The sequence below is a fragment of the Manihot esculenta genome, chromosome 1, assembly GCF_001659605.2.
Source record: "Manihot esculenta cultivar AM560-2 chromosome 1, M.esculenta_v8, whole genome shotgun sequence".
NCBI classification, from domain to species: Eukaryota; Viridiplantae; Streptophyta; class Magnoliopsida; order Malpighiales; family Euphorbiaceae; genus Manihot; species Manihot esculenta.
Window position 1 is genome coordinate 7,234,349 of NC_035161.2, and position 22,956 is coordinate 7,257,304.

The 22,956-nt window shown below is 29.6% G+C and overlaps 3 protein-coding genes across 5 annotated transcripts; 1 reads left to right on the top strand and 2 right to left on the bottom strand.

The window, feature by feature from the left end:
* The first annotated feature begins 4,001 nt into the window (after nt 1-4,001).
* On the top strand, nt 4,002-5,592 carry LOC110618315 (rhodanese-like domain-containing protein 14, chloroplastic). Its single transcript, XM_021761474.2, has 5 exons — nt 4,002-4,370; nt 4,472-4,611; nt 4,796-4,934; nt 5,016-5,118; nt 5,259-5,592. Exons 1-5 carry the CDS (start codon nt 4,148-4,150, stop codon nt 5,371-5,373), a joined length of 720 nt encoding a protein of 239 aa, XP_021617166.1. The 5' UTR covers nt 4,002-4,147; the 3' UTR covers nt 5,374-5,592.
* A 132-nt stretch (nt 5,593-5,724) lies between these two features.
* Nucleotides 5,725-9,726, bottom strand: LOC110605387 (MYG1 exonuclease-like). The gene is made up of 7 exons (XM_043954595.1): nt 9,429-9,726; nt 9,172-9,318; nt 8,611-8,709; nt 7,201-7,392; nt 6,932-7,051; nt 6,552-6,623; nt 5,725-6,302 (listed from the first exon to the last, which is right to left on the bottom strand). The coding sequence occupies exons 1-7, from the start codon at nt 9,633-9,635 to the stop codon at nt 6,078-6,080; spliced, it is 1,062 nt and encodes a 353-aa protein (XP_043810530.1). The 5' UTR covers nt 9,636-9,726; the 3' UTR covers nt 5,725-6,077.
* A 2,190-nt stretch (nt 9,727-11,916) lies between these two features.
* LOC110626024 (vacuolar protein sorting-associated protein 26A) lies at nt 11,917-21,013 on the bottom strand. Of its 3 annotated transcripts, none has more exons than XM_021771754.2 (12): nt 20,872-21,013; nt 20,386-20,452; nt 20,209-20,283; nt 19,793-19,867; nt 19,601-19,673; nt 17,696-17,740; nt 16,407-16,518; nt 15,591-15,657; nt 14,063-14,107; nt 13,117-13,172; nt 12,649-12,824; nt 11,917-12,336 (listed from the first exon to the last, which is right to left on the bottom strand). In XM_021771754.2, exons 2-12 carry the CDS (start codon nt 20,386-20,388, stop codon nt 12,158-12,160), a joined length of 906 nt encoding a protein of 301 aa, XP_021627446.1. In that variant the 5' UTR covers nt 20,389-20,452; nt 20,872-21,013; the 3' UTR covers nt 11,917-12,157. The 3 variants fall into 3 exon arrangements, with proteins under 3 accessions (XP_021627446.1, XP_021627462.1, XP_021627454.1); XM_021771770.2 differs by having other exon boundaries at nt 20,386-20,420; nt 20,872-20,993; XM_021771762.2 differs by having other exon boundaries at nt 20,733-20,875.
* Between the last annotated feature and the right edge of the window lie 1,943 nt (nt 21,014-22,956).

The window sequence follows — 22,956 nt, forward strand, 5'->3', positions numbered from 1 at the left end:
ATAAATATTTATTTTTAAATTATTATTTCTATTTATATAAAATCAAACGTATTATTTATTTTTATATTCACACGCTTTGAAAAGCAAAAAGGAAAAAAAAATAAATGGAACTTGGAGAGTGGAAACATAGTGGGCAGATGTACGCTTGACTTTGAAATCTAACCAGCTGTTATGTTCAAATAAAAATAAATCGGTTAAATTGAATTAATTTAAAATTTTATTTTAATTTTTTATTTATTTTAATTTAAATTAATTTTTAATTTTAAAAAATTTTAATTATATCAATTCAATTTAATTTTAATAAAAAAAATTAAATTGAACTATTTAATAATAATAATATATTATTTTTAATAATATAAGAAGATTAAATCATATTAAAATTAAAATATTTTAATTAAATTTTAAAATATTAAAAATAAAAAATAAAAAATAAAAAATTATTAAAAATTTAAACTGATCAAATTAATTCAATTCGATTCGATTTCTGATTAAAATCGATTCAATTAATTTTTATAAATATTAATATTTATTTTTAAATTATTATTCCTATTTATAAATATTAATATTAATATTTATTTTTAAATTATTATTCCTATTTATAAATATTATTCCTATTTATAAATTATTATTCCTATTTATAAAATCAAACGTATTATTTATTTTTATATTCACACGCTTTGAAAAGAAAAAGGAAAAAATAAATAAATGGAACTTGGAGAGTGGAAACATAGTGGGCAGATGTACGCTTGACTTTGAAATCTAACCAGCTGTTATTTGAGTAACCTGATTCGGTTTAAATAAAAATAAATCGGTTAAATTGAATTAATTTAAAATTTTATTTTAATTTTTTATTTATTTTAATTTAATTTAATTTTAAATATTTTAATTATATTAATTAAGTTTAATTTTAATAAAAAAAATTAAATTGAATTATTTAATAATAATAGTATATTATTTTTAAAAAATTAAAATATTTTAATTAAATTCTAAAATATTAAAAATAAAGAATAAAAAATAAAAATTTATTAAAAATTTAAACCGATCAAATTAATTCAATTCGATTCGATTTCTAATTAAAATCGATTCAATTGATTTTTATAAATATTAAAATTTTAATTTTTAATTTATTCAGTTGGATTCGATTTTAATTTGAACTCACGGAATTGTCATTCGCTTAAATTTTTATATAATAAAATATTTATATTTAAATTTATAAATTAATTATATATATTAGTTAATTTTATATTTAAATTTTTGTATACCATTTTACTAAATATATTTTTTTTAAAAAAAAAATATTAAATAAGAATAGAGGTACAAGCATGAGCAGCGGGAGAATTGTAGGAGATCTGGACTATTGAAGGAATAACGCGGTTTCGATCATTGTTTTGTTTTGTAATGTCAAAATCATTAGGCAATGTGACACGTGTCAAGATCTAGATTGTTTGATTAAAAAAGTGGTCTAGTTGTCAGTGTCGGTGGTTCCGCGGGAGAGGTATAGTGCCCGACTCCAATATGGCACGTCTTAAATACTGTTGGTGCATCCCGTGGGCCCATTTGTCGGTTTGTGTGGAGCTTGTCCCATGATGTCAACGTGGGGACATTAATGAAGAAATTTAAGCAAAAATTATTATTATTATTTTTTAGGTACAAAACCAGAAGTTTGATGAGGTAAAAGAGAACTACAAATAAAATCTGGGGACAAATTTAAGGTTTTTCTTTTAATAATTTGAAGGAAAATTATCTAAATTAACTTCAAAATGAGTTTAATTTGAAAAATTTTGCTTTCCTAATCTTTTCTCTAACAAACAATAACCTAATTGTTATTACTCACTAAATGAATTTTTTTATTTATATAAAACGCTACAGTGAGGAAAAGGTTAAAGCTTTATTTTTATTAACCGGTACGAAAGACGATTGGTCGTAGCGTATTTTCTCCATTTAAATATGTATAATTTTATGAATTTAATTATGATTTTTTAGATCTATTTAATATTAGTTGAGAATTGAATCGATTTTTATTGCTATTTAGTGAGATAAAATTTTAATATTTTTATTTATTTTTTAGTAGATAGTGTTTTATTTCTATACAATAAGAAAAGACTCCTTTCAACTCTATCACATCGTCTCTCTTCATATGGTGTTGGTCTTATCCGCTACTCAAGTCATTTTTGAGCTAGTTGTTGGTTTGATTGTAAGGGACTATGAGTTAGGGTTGGTTTAGGTGGTATTTTATCTCTATATTTTGATGATTTTATGTTCTGGTTTGGTAATGTCATTGAATTTATTTGTTATTTATTTTCAAGTATACAATAATAATTTTCTTTTCTAGATGAGTTTGGTGTGTTCATTTATACTCAATGATGATTGTCGGATTTTTTTATATTCAGAGTGAGATCGGACTCTAGAGAAAATTATAGCCTTAAAGTCTATTAGATCTCTCAGAGCAGATCATCCCAATACTGCACACTCCTCATGACTAAAGCAAACCGGATTGATCCATACTCGGATTCACTAAATGATAACCTAACTCGTTAATGTGATAGGAAGTAGGAGGGTAGACCCAGCTACCTCGCAGCCCCATCAGCATGCGCGCGAAGAAATTAAATAGCTATTTGACAAAAAAATGTATGTTAATACGTTCGTACGTACGGATGTACGTACGAATCTGAGTGAAAGGAACAAGTGACACACTATAATAGGATGACGGTTATCAATTACTAGAGGACAAAAAAATAAAAATAAAAGAAGAAATACTATTTTACTAAACTAAGTTTATACTCACACTCTAAACCCTATTTTCTATATTTCAGAATATCATTTGCTCGTTAAGTATTAAATGCAATTAATTTTACATAGCGGAAAAACTAGATGGATATTTAAAATAGATTTTTCATATAAAAGGTTATTAATAATTTTAAAAGTAAAAAAAAATTGTTTTTTCCCACTAGAAAACAATGAATTAATTTTATAATTTTGACACTAATATTCAACTCTAAGACTTAATGAAAACCGAACCTTTGACCAGCCGTAAATCAAACGATCCTCAACATCGTGCAACAGGTAGAAAAAAACTGAAGTAGAAAAAAGGAAGGGTCAAAACTACTCGTTGTATTTGTAATGAATCATTTGACAAATAACCTCTATTATTATAATTAATTATAAAAAAATATCGTATATTTATTATAATTTATTATTTAAAAATAAATTTTATATGTTTAAATTCTAATAATTTCAAAATAACCAAATTTAATTTGTTAATAATAAATAATGATTTTATATTTAGAAATTCTCTGATTTTCATGGTTGGATTCGATTTACCCCTCTTTTCTCTTTAAAAATCGATTGATTATTAAAAAAACAAAAACTAGGCCTATAATAAAATTTTATTTTTCTCTAAATTGCCCTAATTCTTTATGCTGAAAGATAAATTTTAAAAGTTAATATATAAATATAAAATTATAAAAAAAAATTCAAAAAAAAAATCACATCACATTTTCAAATTCCAATCAAAATCGGTCAAATTCTAATCAAAATCAATTTAAACTTATAGATAAATTGTTACAAATCTTAAAAATTTAAGTATCTAAAATTAAAAGTAAGCCTAAAATATATACTATATTTTTTATAATAAATTTAAATTTAAAATTTATTATAACTTATTATTTAAAAATATTATAATTGATTTAAAAATAAAATTGATATGTTTAAATTCTAATAATTTCAAAATAAATAAAGTTAATTTGTTAATAATAAGTAATGATTTTATGTTTGGAAATTCTCTGATTTTCATCCTCCCCTCTCTAAAAATCTATTGCTTAAAAAAAAAACTAGGCCTATAATAAAATTCTCTTCTTTTTTTTTCTATATTACACTAATTCTTTATGCTGCAGAACAAGAGAAAAACAAAATGACCTGACCCCTTTCAATATCCACAATCCAGATGTAAAGACGCCCTCATGAACATGAACCACAAGTTTAGATTTTTGTAAGAGATGAAAATCTCCAATGGCTATGTCCCACTCATATCCTCTGCAAGAAGCTCTCAATATTTTCCTGGCATTCTTCCATTTCTTTTTAACTGGAAAAGAAACTCCAAGCTAATTCTAATTTCTCTGATTTAAGATTTTCCAGAACAGAAATAAAAATGGCTGCAATCAGTACACTCTCTTCTTCATCTTCTTCTTCCTCCTTATATCCAAATTTTCAGTCATCCCCATTAATTTTCTCTTCCAAATCTGTTCAAGACCTGAGTTCATCTTTGTCCACTATCAGATCAAAAGGGTCTGTTAGGAGGAGATCATCCTCCCAGACAGTTTCAAGGAGCCTGAGAGTCCTGAGTGCAGCAACAAAACCTGCAAAGACACCAGGTAATTAATTTAATTTAACTTGAGCAACTCAACTCTGGTTTAAAGAGACTTCCCATGGCATTTCTGAACTTAATTGCATATCCTTCCTTTGGAGGGATTAGCCGAAGAAGAATGGAAGGTTAAGAGAGAGCTTCTACTGCAGAAAAAGGTAAGGAGTGTAGATGTAAAGGAAGCTCTGCGCCTTCAGAAAGAAAATAATTTTGTGATTCTCGACGTCCGGCCTGAAGCAGAATTCAAAGAGGTTAGTCTGTTTGTCCAGAGATGACTTCAATACCACTGAGTTAAAACTGGTCGACAATCTTGTGACTTCAGATCATATGCTTTAGCAACTTTCACATCCCATTGCAGCAAAAATACCTTCAGTCGCTATAAACATAGAGAGAGATATATGTGTGTGCTTGTATGTGTGTTCTGCTGTGCTGCAGGCTCATCCACCAGGTGCTATAAATGTGCAAATATATAGGCTTATAAAGGAGTGGACAGCATGGGACATTGCAAGGAGAGCTGCATTTGCATTTTTTGGCATCTTTGCAGGAACAGAAGAAAACCCGGATTTTCTAGAGAGTATGCTTCTAATTTGCTGAAAGAAAAAAAACCTTTCAATGAATATTTAGTACTAAGCAATGGTTTACTGTATGCTTGCAGTTGTAGAATCAAAAATAGATAAGAATGCAAAGATAATAGTTGCTTGCTCATCTGGGGGTACAATGAAACCATCCCAAAATCTACCTGAAGGTCAACAATCAAGGTACTTCTACTTCTATTCGTTTTCAAACTCATAATCTCGCAGTTCTAAAAATGACTTCAGTAACACAACATGTTCTCTTAGATGCTAAATGCCTTGACCCTTTAAGATATAAAAAGACTTTACCTTTCTACTTCTTGCAGGTCACTGATAGCAGCCTACCTTTTAGTTCTCAATGGATACACAAATGTCTTCCACTTAGAAGGAGGTCTTTACACATGGTTTAAAGAGGGGTTGCCTGCAGTTTCAGAAGAGTAAAGCATCATCAATTTTAAAGATGATTCCTCCACAGTCTCGAGTTTTTCCCCCACTAAAGATGATTAGTGTACTGAGTATGGACTCAATGTTGGTCCATAGATTTGACGCAATCTTTGGATCAAGACCGAGTTTTGATTCTCTTGAGAGGCTAGTCTCTCATAGACTTGTAAAATTTGAGAAGTAAATTTTTATCTAAATAGAATTGGAGTGCATGTGAAATAATTATTGAAACCATAAGCATTATTCCAATGAATGAGTGAAACATAATAACCAGACATAAAATGGAAGAGTTCAACTATCGACTCCATGATCTTCTTTTGGAACTTGTCCATTGCAAGGAATTTGAATATAGCAAGAGAAGTGGATAAATTATACTTCTAGCAATTTCTTACAAAAGGTGCAATAATTATTACCTCAAACGCTCTAGAAATCTATCAATAAACAAGATCAACAGAGTATCTCTTCGAAAAAAAAAATGTAAGGAGCGACATTGCACACGGGCCACAGCTTCTGTAGAAGATTTACATGAGACAGATCTGCCAATGTTCCCACCAAATTGCCCATGCAATCATCTTTGGAAAGAGCAAGAAGGTCCAAGGGGAAAACCAAAATCATTATAGGTGGTCTTAGAGGCACAGCATTTAACGCATCCAGATTGTTAATGTAGCAGTACTATCTTGCAATGATAATGACTGCTATACACTTTAAACCTTTAAAGCAGCTCTTGCCATAGCAAGAGCACCTTCATAACTTCGATTTCCACCAATGAATCCACTCATATGGACAAAAACACAGCCAGGTATCCCAGTAACCTCAGAGAGTTCATCATTGTCTAAACCTCTCCAAGCAAGCGGTAGAGGTTTCCTACTCTCAAATTTATCAGGTGAGACTGCAACTGCCTGTAGTCGCCAATTTTCACTCCTATCATCCTGCAGATAGTAAAAGTTTTCAAAACAAAACATGTTGAGAAGGACAGAAGATAGCCATGACTCACGCATAACAAAAATCAGCACCTCTCCCTATTGCAGAGGAACACTGCCAATTGAGTCTCCAATAATGGTGGTTTAAAAGCCTCAGCATTAAGTGGGCCTCAATGAGTACATTAAGTGGCGCTTTATTCACAAGTGGCCTCACTTGCATGTGATGGCAACAAAAAGATAAAAGTGGAGGACGGGTACCTGGTAAATAACATATTTGATTGAAGGATCAATCTTCATTTCTTCCTCAAGCTCAAATATATGGAGCTTCCACTGTCAGAAAGATTCAATGCAATTAAACTTCTAATCAATGACTAGGAAACAATTAAAAAGCCTACATTTGAGCTATATGTTATGTCATGTCTAATTTATATTAAATATACAAAAGTCAAAATCCAAGTTTTATTTTTTCGCTTCTCTTCTCTTCTCTTCCAAAGAAAATTTGGCCATGGGACACCTATGCTATGTAATTATATTGGGACAGAGGCTCAGCTACAATATGTTGGATATGTAAAGTATTAGCCGGTCAAGATATGTGTTAACACAGACACATAATAAGGCTATCAAAGAAGCTCCCTTACAGGGCAAGATTTAGTCAGCACCATAATCTCTCCACTGTGGTCAAAATCTTCTCTTGATGCAAGACATTCCATCACAATTGACCGAGCAGGTAACCATGAGTTTGCATGGAAATGAATACTCTGTGACATCATTATTAAGAAGATTTCATTAACACGGGTTTGACACATTCATATAATCAGTGCTGTATGCTCATGATCAACTGGCAAGTAGGATTGGGAGTTGACAAAGCATAAAGAAAGTAAATATAGCACATTGTAAAATATCAAACCTCCAAAAATTCATGGCCAGCAAGTTCCATTGCATGTTTAAAGGCTTCATCCTCTCTCTCTGAAGACTGATCGGAATCTACCCAGTCCAGATTTAATCTTCCCACTCTAGATGATAAACTTGTATTATTCACATACCTTGGAGGTTGATTTGAGTCATATTGACTAATTCCATTATCAATAGCATCAACTGCCTGATACAGCAAGTAAAAATTTGAAGAAAATTAGGTAAACATGTATGATAACAAACAAAATTTCAAATTAGACTTTCCAATACATGCATTGCCCTGTCAGCTATGAAGACAAATAAAATTAAATTAAAAAAAAAAAACAGCAAGAGCATACGAGCATGTAAGCATGAACAGCATGAATATGGGGATGGATTACACAATTTAAAATGCCACACATTTTGGAAGTCTTTAATCAATTAAAACTGTTGACCTATGCTATTCAAGCCGTAAGAAGCTGAGAAAATTTTGAGCATTATTATGGCTAAAATCTAGAGTCAAACTTTTATTTCAGCAATTTCAGGTAGCATGTAAACTGGCATAAACAGGCAAAATTCCCCATTAAAACAAATGGTTGAGAACTTAATTCTTTTACATTGTGCTTCCCATCTTTTGAGTTTGTCAAATATCCATCTCTAATACACCTTTAAACCTTGAGAAAGGGATAATTTCCAATCCCATCACGAAGTGTTTCTGAAAAAATTCCACCTCCACCTAAACACATTTAGCCATAAAATTCTGATTTCCATTTTCGCTGTATATCTTTAACAGATTGCAGAATGATCATTTAATTCATTTCCCTGTACTTGAATGGCTGATGTGAATTACTAAAAAAACTGACCATTCTCTTAGAAAAGCAATAGAGAATTAACTGAAGGTTATTGCTGCTTTAACACTGTAAAGCCAGGAAACACAGATAGAAACTAATAGTCCTAAATCATAGTATTAGAGGCTTGCAGCTTTTTTCAGTTCTTTTCTCTTGTTTTTAAGGGCATTCTAAATTATTATGAAACTTTCAGATATTATTTATCTCCAAAAGAAAAAGGATTAAAAATTTTTTGAATTCAAACATGATATACATTAGATCTTATGCAATAAATATGAATAACAACATAACTGCATTCAGCACAACCTACAGCTTTACAGTCGCCGTTACCAATCTTTATACCCACAATTTTCCAGCAACCTGAGGCCCAACAATCACAGATTGATCAACCCTTCTCCCTCTGTTCATCTTATGTGAATGACTTTGTCACAAATATAAGATATACGGAGACACGTTTGGAACATGAACCCCCCCCCAAAAAAAGATTCTTCATCATTTATTTTGTCCATACTGGAGGAACAAAAAATATTCGAAATTGTGCAGTTCAGAAAATAATGACAATATACGTCATCTGCTACCTCCACAAAGTTTTTATAGACTGCTAGAAATAACCGATGCACATCTGAGTGTTCCTCATCCAGCTGAAGCTCTTTTGCAATTATCTCCAACCCATAATGCTGAACGGGAACAAGGATTCATTAGATTGCAAGAAATACACAACATTGACATACTTTTAAGTTCTGACTCACCACTCTACAGAAAACAAACTTAATAGTGACACAAGTACAAATTGCCAACACAACGAAAGCAATCAACCTTTTTACTTCCATTGCCAAGCTGTAACATTTAAGTTTCATTGCAACACTAAATACTACTTGTGAACCTGCTCAAAATTTGAAAAATGAAAAAGAGAAATAAATTAATCAAGCTATTTCGAGGATTTTTCTCTTTTTGGACTCTGGAGAAGTACACAGTAAACTATAAGATATCAACCCGTTTTTCATTTTCCAGGCCAGGTTTACTTTACAAATAAAAGTTTGTATATAACCCAAAAAAAAAAAAAAAAAACTTCTTTTCTTTCCTTTAAAAAAAATTGCTTGCGTTCTTTGGTTACATAAGAGCGGAATAGAGTCAATCACCTTATAGACGAGGCCAGCAGAGCTAAGTTTAGTGGTGAAGCCATGGCCAAACACCTGGTCAAATCGATTCTGGTGATGATCAAAACGATTTCGACTTGGTTCATACACGCCTCCAACATCAAGCACCGCATCAAGAGAGTGCAGCACCTAAAAGAAATTTCTAACAAAATTACATAAAAAATTGGAAAAAAAAAAGCAGCAAGAATGAGAAAATGGAACGTCTTCTAATGAACGAAAACAGAAAGAGAAAAGAAAACCTGGGAGTCTCTTGTGCGGACGATTTGAGCATTTGAGAAAGCATTGGTGAGGCGAAGGATGAAGCAGGCGAGAGCTTCGTCACAGTGGAAAGTGCCATCGTGAGTGCCCACTCGCTTTGCTGAAGAAACTGTTATTAAGGGATGATGTTTGTAGAAAATGGAGAGCCTGAGGTTATGGCCTAAGCCTCGCGCTCGCACCGCCAACATTTCTCTGCTCAGAGTGCAGTGATTATAGGACTTTCTTTCCCTCGGTTACCGCCAGATACACAGTTGAAAGGAAAGGAAAGGAAAGGAAAGGAAAGGAGTGAATATAAACATAAGTTTAATCATAATTAATAAATACTTATATATAAAATAATTAAATTATAGAACTATTTGCACGGAAAAATCTAAAATTTTTCACTGATTTTCAATTTAATCTACAACTTTAAAAAGTTAATATTAAATTTTGCACCGAAAGAGTGTGTGTCTTGTTGATGTGGATTTTTTTATTGTATTTATATGCTATGTAATAAATATCATTAATAATAAAAAATTTTAATTTTTAATTATTTTATAATTTAATTTAAAGTTTTAAAAATTAATATAATTTAAGTTAAAATTATCTTTCTTAACTATTAAATTTTTAAAATTCTATTATTATATTTTATTTCTATTTATTTTGTATAAGAAATTATAATATGATTTTTTTTATATTTTAGTTATACTTTTTTAATTTTTTTAAATTTTAATTATGTTTAATCTTAATATAATGTCTCAATACACAATTATAAATAATAAGATCATAAATTTTATTTTTTATTATATTAATATAAGCTTTTATATTATTATAAAGTGAAATTTATTATGATGAATATTTAATAAAATATTTAAAAAATAAAAAATAAATAAATAAAAAATTTATTGTAATTTATTTTTAAAATTAATAGCAAATAAAAAAAATTAAAATTATGATTTTTTACCTTGGCATTTACTTTTTTAGTTGAATTACATTTATTTTAAAATTTTGAATTAAATTATAAAATTATTTAAAAAAAATTTTAATTTTTAATTAATAATATTTATTTATATAGCATATAAATATAATAAAATAATCTATATTATCCTGTCAAATTATTATGAATTTTGGATATAATTGTAATAAAATTTATAAATTTATAAATTTTATCAACTTTCTAAAATTTTAGATTAAATTATGAAATAATAAAATATATTAGATTTTTTATATTTAGGACTTAAATTATATATAATAAAAATAAAAATTTAAATGTAAATATTTAATTTAATGATATATTTTTAATGTAACGTTAAATTCATATTAAATACATCAAATCAAATTTATAGTAAACATATCTATAATTAATTGCAATTTGAGGAAGCAAAAAATGTCATTTTGTTTTGTTATATAATATTATTCCTTACATCTCATAGAGCTATAGTTATTTATACATGATTTAATTAATATAATTAAAGTGTTAAATGTTATATTATTATTATTAATTATCTTTACTCATTTTGATACAAGTTAACTTATCCTTGTAAATAATGAATTTTATTTTTAAATACGAGGTATATAAAAAACTAATAAATTTAAAAAGGAAAATTACTTATGCTCTCGATATGATTATGATGTTATATTAATTTGTATTAAAATCCTAGTTAATTTAATTCAGCCTGCAATTTTCTTTTTTTTTTTTTTTTTTGCGAAATTATGCAAATTTTTAAATATTCAAATTAAAATCACACCCATTTCCTCTACTACTTTGATCCAAGTATTTTTTTTTTTTTCAAAACAAAACTACTATAAAATTGATTAGATTAAATTAAATTAAACCAACCAAAACAAAACTACTATAAGATTGATTAGAGTAAATTAAATTAAACCAACCAAAACCAAATTACAAGCGAAAAATCCTTCTGGTCGTAGGCTCAAAACTAGACCAACCGGTTTTAAACCAACCAAAACCAAATTACAAGCCAAAAATCCAGTTTTAAACCAACCAAAACCAAATCACAAGTGAAAAATCCTTCTGGTAATAAGGCTCAAAACTAGACCAACCGGTTTTAAACCAACCAAAACCAAATTACAAGCGAAAAATCCTTCTGGTCGCAGGCTCAAAACTAGACCAACCGGCCCCGCTAGCCAGGTCTAGATTCCACATATTGCATTTTTTTTAAATCAGCAGCATATATTAGCAGAAAGATGCGAAAGAAAATAAAGAAAATATCTACAGCTTCCTTTTCTTTTTTGTTTTTTCTTTCTATTTCTAAGATACAATGCAGGCAAGAAGCACCATATGGCAACTGAGTTGCATTACTCAACTCTTAACCAGTACCAAAAGATCACTACATTTCGGGGACAAAAACCAAGACAACATGAAAAATACCAACTGGAAAATAAACACATGAAAAACTGTTCCTAATCATGTCTTAAAGCTGAAAACAAGTCACAGCCGTGCTGGGAGAGCAGGCTTAAGCAGCAATCGCAAAGTCATAATATCAGCCATTTCATAAATGAAAATCCAGATCTTTCACAACCCAAATTTTGCCCATTTACATAATTTATGCAGTCGTACAGTCGAGCAATGACTCTGCAAGTATACAATGTCATTCGAGACCAATCCAAGATTTAAATCATAACTTTTAAGACTTTACAATGTGTCACAATGCAGTTATGTTCTAGACTCTTCTCATGGGTGAAACACCAATTTCAAGCATGATATGCTTAATCAAGAATTTTCCTGCAACCTGTATATTGTAATTTCTTGCTGCTTAAAGTAGCGTCGATCCTCTTCATCAACCAGGACAAGGTTCAAATAATACTTCACACTGAATTTGTTGTTAATGTTGCGATGTGTTGGTGTCAACTCGTAAGGGCTAAGAAAGAGTCTGATTGGAATTGATTCACCTGTGACAACAAGCAAATGCTAGTAAGACTGCTGCATTTGCAGGCTATGGAAATCAATGATGCATAGCATCTATGATTCAATGTGTGCGCCCAGCCTAGTCAAATTAAAAATGATCAAAATTTATTTGAAACTTGGGACATGTACCATCTTCAGATCTGTATAAACTAATTAAGGGCTTCCAACATAATATAATGAATGTATTTCTTCATTTTGCATATACAATTGTAGTTTTGGTGTCATATGACAATCCTGTCTTTGCAGTCCTACTGGTTAGGTTATTCAATAAATGTCAATAGGAATACCAAACTTACCTCTGACAGGAGCTCCATCCATCAACTCAAATTTTGCAAGTGTCTCTGTTTCAACATGTGTATTGGCACCTGCACCTGTTGATTCTCGGCGCCTTATCTCAAGATCCATATTCTTTATCTTGATTCTCACAAGAAGAAAGTATATCTTGCCAATGATCACATCTTTGAGATGGTACCTATACAGTTTAATTTCCAATGAGCTGCAGAAAAGATGTACCCTTCCTAAGCTACACACCACAGAATTGTGGTCATGCACTTCCCAAACCAAGGTAGAGTATGACACACCCTATACACATTGGATAGCATGAGCAGCTGTAACTCCAGCAGAATCCAAAAAAGAAGACCCATTACTTTTGGATTACAAATCTTAAAAAGCCACTGAATGGATACTGGTGCTTACTTAACAGCATAAAAGATCATAAGGAGCTTGGTCAAAAGCCTACTGGCCCTACTCACTAATAGACTTACTTGCTTTTGTTGTACTCAAACTCAATGTGTAGGCAATCTTCAATTCCAACTTCCATCTGCATAATTAATTAGATTAAAACAAAGATCAACAATCAATGCATTAAATGGGAATCTGTCACTTTAATAGGGTAAACTTTTTTTTCTTTTTAACTTTGCTTTTTTTTCCTCTGATATAGCTATTTTCCTTTTTTTTTTTTTTGCAACTCTACTTGAACATGGTATTTCAAAGTCATGACTCCATTCCAAAGGTTTTTAAATAGGGAATCAGAAACAGTTTCAAAGACGCAGATTAAATCAGACCACACTCAACACAGCTAGTGGAATGCTTTTACAAATATAGCTGATTGACAAATCAAAATTTGATTAATTTAATCAAACATCTTAGTATTTCCTGTATATTTACCACTACAACTTTATAGTGGCAATGATTGAGGAAAAGCATAAAATCTGTTCACTTCAAACTTAGACAAATCTTTCAATGTTGGTATTTTTATCTTAATATAAGAAACTGGTTACAATCTTACCCAACTAATCAAAATTGAAGAAAAACAATTTTTTTCCCCCTTTCCCCTTGGGACCCTTATAATTTCCTCAATCAACTTCAATTTAACAAGTTCTCATGCTTAGAACTTCTTTTTCCGGTTTGGACTCTGAACCTCTAAGTTCGAAAATATTCTTCAATGATAGTACTGATCGAAACTCCATGACAATAAGAAATGGATACTTCAAGCTTCTAAAATCCACTTTGTGGTAGAAGGATCAGTGGTTATAGTAGAGAGTGACTGAGTTTCCAAGAGGATGGGTAAGAATGTCTTCAAAGGACCTATCATACCATTTTGTTGCTTCTTAATTTTCAGAAACAGTCCAACTAGAATGGCAACTTGAGAAATGATGCCACAACCCACAACCCAGGTTCAAATAAAAATGTAAAAAATACTGCACTTACCTTGATGCTATTGTTGATTGATGGAGGTGGAGAATAGTTGCGAACCTGAAACATAACAGCAATGTATTAGAAGACATGCTCCTTAGTGACAGCAGAACAGGATGAGAAAGAAAATTACTGCACTATTTGATCATATATGCACACAAAGTGGCTACTTATATGACATCATTGACATGGATTTTTTTTTACTAATTAATTAAAAGAACACAGACTTCTGTGTGAATTATCAATTTTATCCGATCGTTTTTCTAACATAACTACCCTCAGCCTTTAGGATTGATTTCAAATTTAGCAATCAACTTCAAATTGCTCAAAAAAATGTTACTTTATCATTTTATCAAATAAAATATTAATTTTTTATAGTTAAAATCACCCTACAAGTAACCAAAATTCAATTATCCAACATCTCCAAAGCAAAAATTTAATGAAAGACCAGACTACAAAACCATCAATACACCAATGATTGCCTGCTCCAGAATGTGTGAACAGAGAAACATCTCAGACAAAAATAATATCATTTCTGCGAGCAAAGGAAAAGTATCACAAAGATTTCACAATTGTTGAGGCTCTTATTCCTGAGGGCATTTACAATTTTACATTCTCTCAACCCCATGAGACATTCTTAGGTGTTCTAGACATTTTGCTAATTGCATAGTCTACTTAGTCAAGATCCAGATGCTGCTCATGAGAACACCCTGCCACTTCTTCTTCCATAATTCATACAACTCTCCCATTTCATACTTCATCATGTGAAATCCTCAGCAATATCTTCATTGCTGCAGAGATTGATTTGCACTTCGCAGAGACAAGGTTGAGGAGATTCCTGTTGGAGCCAGGGAGAGTGAGGCCTGCTTGGATGAGATTCAAAGCATCAAAGTTAAATTTGAGGTTCATATAGCGGTCAGAAGGGCAGAGTTGGAGTTCAGCCTTGTGGGGAGAGAAATGAGACAGCAAGCTAGCGAATTCAGTTTCCAGGGAATTTTAATATGAACGGAAACTTATTGAAGATTGCAGTGAATTCATGGGTTGGGTAGAGAGTGGTTGTTGGTCCCTTGATCTACAAAAGTGGTAGCAGGAAGCAAGGAAGAAGAGAAAAAGATTCAAGTAAAGCTAAAGTTAGTTAAAAATAAAACCTCATTTGATTCAGAAATAAAAAAATATTTTTTTGAATTGGAAAAAACTGATTTATAAAATTGGAACCAACTTAAAGATTTTGAATAGAATTAATAAATTAAAAGGAATAGCTAAATTTGATAATTTGCACAGAGGCCAAGGCTTTCTTGGTCAGTTGGGCTCTTTTTACATAAAACTGTAATGATTCTGAATGGCACTACAAATTCCAAAGAACTACCCTCTTCCATAGGCACTAGTATATTAACTTATGAACAAATCAGCAAAACATCATGTGTGTAAAAGACAAGCCAACATCTGCTACAGAAATTGATAAGCATCAACCATTGTGGTATAACTGCGAGTAGGGGGGAGAGAGAGAGAGAGAAAGCGAGAAGATAAAGAGCAAAAACATTACCATAAAGTCCTGATATTCAATGATGCTTCCAGCATAGCCTCGACTGATGGTCACTTTCAAAACATACCTGTTAAAGAGCAAATGACAAACTGCTGTGATATGAGTAGTCTATTACAGAATTGTATTTAACTTTTCATCTCAAAAAACTTCATTATTCTAGGATTTCAAATTTAGGCAACGTGTGAAACAGTTAATGATTTCTATTTTTGTTTCGGCACTACCATCAGCAATTCCCTTTTACCATATCAATCTTAATGAATTGCAATGTACTAAGAAACAGAATTATATTACAGATAATAGAACTCCTTTCAGTAGGTCATTACAGCCAATGCCTATGCATGATAGAAAGAAATGTTAGGGACTATGATTTCATTTACAAGGCCAAACCTTAGAGATGATACATGATCAATTAAGCAAAAGAACAAACCATCCATTTGATATAAATATGGTCGAGACATAATTGTTGACAAGCAACATACAAAGTAAAAGATTGCAGTAATATACTTCAGGCCCAGATTATAGCGATAAGTGAAAGCAGGTGTTTACAGTAAAATCATGCAATACCCAGAACAAAATCATACTATGCCGACCTAATAAACAATAATAATGATAAAAGCAACTATCACAATATATCATGCTTCTAGAAACAATCTAAAACTAGCTCTATGTACTATCGAACTGTCAGAATCAAATGTCAACTGATTTGAAGCAACAAACTAACTGTAACTAGTCCACAAAAACATAATTAGAACTATTTAACAAAAGGTTATAAGTAAATATTAACCTTGAAATCATTAAAACTGAATAATTGCATACCTAAGCCTTACATTCACCCCATTATATGTCTCATAAGGCATTTCTACCGTAGAAAACTCAAATGGGTAAGTTTTTCTTTCATATATTTCTCCAGGAACATCCAGTTCACGTACTGCAAGAAAGAGAAACCAGAATCGTGACCAAAACAAATCCATTTTTTATCACTGGCAAAATGCACAGCCTTAACATAGCCAATGTTTGAGTTCAAAACACAATTGGAGGTAAAATTAACATTTCAATTCACTAGCTAATTACAAAAAAAAAATGACATTTTTACACCTCTAAAAAGAAAAATGATGAAAGACAATGATCATTAACTATAAGCAAAAGCAAACAAAGGTTTTAGTTTAGTTTTGGTACCCACTTTGTTTGTAAAATCCAAGTGGTAACAATTAATTGATTTTTTAAAGGCCAATCTAGTCAAACAACTAAAAAGGGAAGAGGTCAACTGTCCACCATGAACAAACATAAGAACCAAGAGCCAAATTCAACATTTTATTAAATTTGATTGGTTCTAGAAAATAAATATAGTAAGAGATTTATTTAATGCATAAGAAACTGTATAGAATGCCATTTTTTTAGTGGGCAAAAATCAATAGTATTGTAAAGATAGTAGAAAATACATACATACATGAAAAAGGAAAGGAAGGAAAGTCAAGTTAAGATTTGTTCTTAAAAATATTGATATATAGGGTAAATTACTTCTCCGTGCCTTAGTTATGTCAAATTAACACATGCATCCTTCCATTTTTAAAACTCAACAATTTACTCTTGTATTAGTCAAATTCAACAATTTAGTGTTTGTTAGAGATTATAGTACAACTGCTTTGGAGAGGGAAAAAATACAATCCTAGATACTTCAGAGAAAAGTAAGTAGCTTTTGGGATTAAGTTACTGAAACCAACCAAAGTCATGCGTTTTCAAAACTTAAAAATAGCCATAAATAAGGCCTCTCTGCCTTATTCTGCATTTCTCTACCAGACAGCACATAATAGATCAAGCTTGAAGCCCATAAAAACCATGCTCAATCCATTTCATGTTAAATAGAAACCATATAATTATTGACAAGGTTTGCTACATACTGACTTGGCCGAAATGATAGCCCGTGGTTCAATGGGGAATTAAAACAGTAACCAAGTAAGAATAAAAGTCAGTTGACAGGTTGTCAGGTTCTTTCGTATGATTGGCCAATCCAGTCTAGGATTCAAAGAATGCAAATTAACCAAAGTTCCTAAGGTAAATGGAAAAAAAATAATATATATATCATTGCAAAGCTATAGTATACTCACCAAGGGAAGTAAAGTCATAGAAGTTGCCTCTGTCAAAGTACATCTCTGCAAAATGACATAAATTGCTCATGAATTTTCACTGCACAAAAGCTCAATGGTCTTAAAATCTTTTGAAAGTTAAAAGAAAACTTCTTAAGTTGAATGCAGATAATCTATAAAAGTTAAATTGCTTATGGTGCTTTTGATCAACTAGATGCACATGGTGTTGTTGGTGAAACTGAAAACCATTCTCACAAATTTAAATGAATATATATATATATATATATATATATATAATTCATGAATATGATCAATTTGTAATTTAACTATATAAAATCCTTAGAATCTCTCATATGGATTCAAACTGGGGAAAGGTGGGCTACATGTTGAAGTAATATGGCTATGGTGAGCAAAAAGAAAAATGCTAGCGGCCAAGTTAAATGCTTTATAAATGCAAAAGAATTTAATTTGTTAAATTTTGGGTAGTTGGCATGAAAGAATTTATTAGAAACGGAAGGTGAAGAAAAATGGATGAAGCAGAAGAAGCAATGAAGCTGAGGGCACCTGAGATGACTTGGGATGTAGTAAAGAAAGATTAGCAATTAGATTTTTCATAAAATTAATTCTAAACCATGTAGAATGAAGGAAAATGATGCATTTAGTTATCCGAACCAGACTGGAGGTTTAGATGAATTACGTTGAGGCTCAACCATTAAGTCTTTGGGTTGAGGCCTCACCTAAATTCGGTAAAAAATATAGGACGTAAAAGAATCTGACACTTTTTGTTTCTTATTTCTCTTTCAAAACTAAATAGACAGAAAGTATAGGATGTAAAATACTGAAAAACAATTTTGTTTTCAGTTTCTTACTACTATTTCGAACCTGTAATTTTTATTTTGCATGCTTTATGTCCTTGTGATTTTTCTGGTAATTTTAAGTGGTGGAAATGCAAGAGACACTATGAAACCACAGTTTTTTTTTTCTAGTTTGAGTGTCTATGACACGTTTGTAAAGCAGAAACATAATCAATGAGCAGGCAAACTGATCAGTAAAACAGTTACCTGAAGACTTCGATTAAGTTCTATAATTTCGAACTAATCGATTTGGTTCATCCCAATAACTAATACCAAATAGGTCAAATTAAGGATTAGTTAAATTGATTTGAGCTAAATCTTATTTGGAACGCTAAAGCACCAAGCAAAGTTGAGGCTTTGTGCGGCCACTTTTATAGATGAAGTGACCTAATAAGTTATTAAGTCTTACTGTTGCCTCTTCTTAAACAGCTCAGAGAATATGAAATGACTTTCTAGGAATTGTTTAAAAGCATTAGCTTTGCCTGGTAGGTTACAACGAGAGAGATTATTGTTAGGATATGAACCTTCTGCTGCATAAAAATTTATATCAGAATTTAGAAACCTTAGGGTTTTCAAGAGACAGCTAAAAAGCTCCATGACATGTTGAACTTCTTGTCATTTTGATGAGCTGCTAGACAGGAATGCCAGGATTATTTCCATGTCAAATTCTATTTGACCAAAATTTATGGCATGGATTACCTTTCTGACTTGTTTTTAGATACAGGAATTTTTTTCTATAGGTTTCTCTTGTTGATATTCAAAGAAATTAGAAGCTTTACTTCATTGATCTTTTCTTTTTCTTTTAACTCATTTGGAATAGCCTCCTCAAAATTATTATGCTGGTATGGCCCTTCTTTCTGTTAATAAATTCCAATCTAGTCCACATAACTAGAAAACAGGAGGAAAAACCGGTGCATGTGTTAAGAAACATTCACAATCAAGCCATCAGCATTCAGCAAGCTATTCTCCCAAAAGTATACATATCAGAGTAAAATGCAAGGCACTCTATACACCATAATCCCATCCTTTTAGTGAGAAATTCATCATGTGGAGAAATCAAACAAAAACTCACCAATTTGACCAAGGAGCTCAACTTTGATGCCATTGTGTTCAACCTTCTTCCCTTGAAGTGGGTCTACTGAAATCTAAAATATTGGAAAATGTTCAAGGTGTCGTGTCAATAGTACCAACTTGGGAACTCATAAGTTGTTTTATCACAATCATCAACCTATAAAATGAATTATACTACTATCAAATAGTGCACCTTTCCAGCAATATTTTCTTGACTTTGGAAAAGTGGAACCATAACAGTTTGACCATTTTCCTTCTTCATTGGAACCTGTACAAAACATAAAGATAATAACATCATTAGACATGTCAACATATTATGTTCATAAACAGCCTGAAGTACTATCAAGCAAGACCCATTTCTACAGCCAACAATATTCTGTCTATTTAAAGCAACTGCAACTTTTTCTAAGTACAATCCACAAGTTAATCCTCTTTTTCCTCCCAAATTCATACATGCAGTGCACAGCATTATTACACAGTGAGTGCATTAATTTTCAGCTTTGTTTTGTGTTTTTTTTTTCCAAAGGAAAATATTTGTGTTCAGCAAACTAAATTAGCTACTTAACATGAAACAAAACAACAGTGCCCAGGAAAAAATTGGTAGGCTACCTGTTTACGAGTTTTCCCATCGTTAAACGTGATGGAGATGTTACACGCTGGCTTGAAAGCTCCAATAAGGTAATTCTACGGTAGAATAAAGGAGGAAAATCAGCAGCTTACCAACTGTGATAAACTCAGAAGAGAAATTCCAAGAAAATAATAATTACAAACACAATGAAACCTCACCATGTTGTTTAAGGTCCACGCCCAATCCTAAGGTCCTATTGACAACACCAGTAAAAACTCAGTATCACTACAACAAAAGGACAAATTATCTGAGTTAGTGTTTGACAAATTAGAGAATCGAAACTCAAATTTCAAGTTCGAAAAATAACTGCATAGCCAAAACTAAGCTTATATTATTTAACCATAATCTAAACTATACATATAGAAAATATTACCAGCATAAGCTATTGTTTGCTGATAAATCAAGCAATAATGAGCACAGATGCAAAACAGAAACTGATTTGATCAAAGGAAATATGAAGATGAAATTGAAATTTCAATTCGAATCAGAATACTGATCACCGTACCTTTAGATTTTGGCGTGGAAAAATATCAGAGGATACAGAGATCCAGAGCATAAAGACAAGGAGATAAAAGGAAAAAAAGAAAGTAAACCCTAGCCTGCTCATCTGAGAGTGAAGATTTATCGAATAGGAGAGAACTAACCTGTTTGATATGGGGCCTTTCGGGATAGAGAGAGAAATTAGAGTTGTGATCTAAGAGAAATGTGGTGGTCGTCGTGGCGGTGGTGGTTTTTCTGCTCATACTCCACCACTATGCTGTTTTTTGGAATCTGACGGAGAACCAAAATCCTTTGACCGTTATCGTTTGATTCGATGAGATCGAAACGATGTCGTTGTGCTTCTCAGCATGTCGTATGGAGAAAACAAATAATTGTCCATGTAGTTGAGGGATGTGTTCACTTTATCCTTTTTTTTAAATCTTTTTTAACTAAATTATTTTTTTTAATGAACTAAATTCATTTTAAAACGTAAATTTTCAGTGTAATTTATTATTATTTTTTAAATGAATAAGAGATTGAGGTGAGTTAAATTAAAATATTTCAAATTTATTTTAATATTCTTAGGATCAGATTAAATTTATAAATTTATAAATTATGTTTAATTTTTAAGTGTGTCCAATATAAAGTATTTTTTATAAATAAAAAATTATATTTTTTATAATTATTTCAAATTAAATAAATTAAAACAAATATTTACGTAAATTATAATTAATGATATTAAAATTTTAAAAACATTTGTAAATTTTCACATAATTAATAAAATGAAATATTTTTTTAAATATTCAAATTAAGTAAAATTAACAAAAATATAAAAATATTTTTATATTTTCATATAATATGTTAAAATAAATAATTAAATTAGTTGTATTTGATTTTTTTAGACAAATATATTTAAATTTTTAGTATTTATATGTAACTCAAAATTTAAATTTTTTATTAATATTAAATTAATTTAAATAATTAAATAATTATTTGCTTAATTTATCATTCACTATAAATTTAAATTTAATTATAAAATTATCATCCACTTATAAATTTAAATATTTACAAATTTTAAATTTATTAACTTTAAATTAATTTAAATAATAAAATTATTATCTATTTAAATTTTAATTATATACTTAAATAAATGTAGATTTTATATATTATATATTTACAATTAAATTCCTAAAGGTTAAAATTTATATTAAATTCAATAAATAAAATAATTATTTATATTGCCCGTTTTTATACCTTTTATAATAATTGTGAATTATATATATATATATAATCTAAATTTAATTTAATTTATAAAAAATAATTAAAATAATTAAGTTTAAATAATAATAAAAATTTTAGAATTTGAACATGTAATATCTTAATATTATCCTAATAATTTATACTCAATAACATTTTTCATGAATTTAATAAATTTATTATTAAACTTATGTAATATTTTATTATTATCTTTTAATGAATTAACCAATTAAAATAAAAGTAAGTATTTTTAATTATAATATTAAATTATTGCATATATTTTATCTCACAACATTAAGATTTTATAATTTAAATTTTTTAAAATATATTAAATTATTTAATTTTTATTAAAAATTAAAATAAAATTATTTATTTATTTTTATAATAATAGTTAAAATTTTTGTAAGTCACGGTATATATAAATAAGTTGAAAACAAAACAGTGATAGAATATATATAATTATTTTTTTAATATAATTATTTGGTTTATTACATTTCAAGAGTTTTATTTTAAAAAAATTAAAATGTATATTATAATTTATCGATTATCGATTTCTCAGTATTATATAGACCGATGATTTATATTCTTCAATATTATTTTAAAATATTTTTTTATTTTAAATATTATTTTTATCAAACATTAATGAAGTGTTGTGAAAAATATATTTAATTTTTTTTATTATATTATGGTTAAATAATCAAATTTAGTAATATAAATTTTTAAAAATTGCATAAAATTATTAAATTTAAAAGAATATCATTTTTTAATTCTATATTATTTATATTAGAGTAATAAGGTAAATGGTGAAAAAAAATATTTTTTAATTTTTAAAATTGAAAATACAATTTTTATTATATATAAGAGTTTTTTTAATAATAAAGTTATGTATTTTATTTGATAACATTATTTTTTATAAATTTAACTTTATATTGAAATATGAAATAATTATACCTTATTAAATTAAATATTTTTAAATAATAATTTTTTTCAAT

Coding starts and splice junctions, on each gene's coding strand:
- LOC110618315 (XM_021761474.2), top strand. CDS start 4,148: ATGGCTGCAATCAGTACACTCTCTTCTTCATCTTCTTCTTCCTCCTTA. Junction 4,371..4,471: donor AAAACCTGCAAAGACACCAG/GTAATTAATTTA, acceptor TGGAGGGATTAG/CCGAAGAAGAATGGAAGGTT. Junction 4,612..4,795: donor CTGAAGCAGAATTCAAAGAG/GTTAGTCTGTTT, acceptor GCTGTGCTGCAG/GCTCATCCACCAGGTGCTAT.
- LOC110605387 (XM_043954595.1), bottom strand. CDS start 9,635: ATGTTGGCGGTGCGAGCGCGAGGCTTAGGCCATAACCTCAGGCTCTCC. Junction 9,319..9,428: donor TCCGCACAAGAGACTCCCAG/GTTTTCTTTTCT, acceptor AATTTCTTTTAG/GTGCTGCACTCTCTTGATGC. Junction 6,303..6,551: donor TCAAATATGTTATTTACCAG/GTACCCGTCCTC, acceptor TACTATCTGCAG/GATGATAGGAGTGAAAATTG.
- LOC110626024 (XM_021771754.2), bottom strand. Junction 15,658..16,406: donor GGGGTGAATGTAAGGCTTAG/GTATGCAATTAT, acceptor GCTCTTTAACAG/GTATGTTTTGAAAGTGACCA. Junction 12,825..13,116: donor TTTGAGTACAACAAAAGCAA/GTAAGTCTATTA, acceptor TAAACTGTATAG/GTACCATCTCAAAGATGTGA.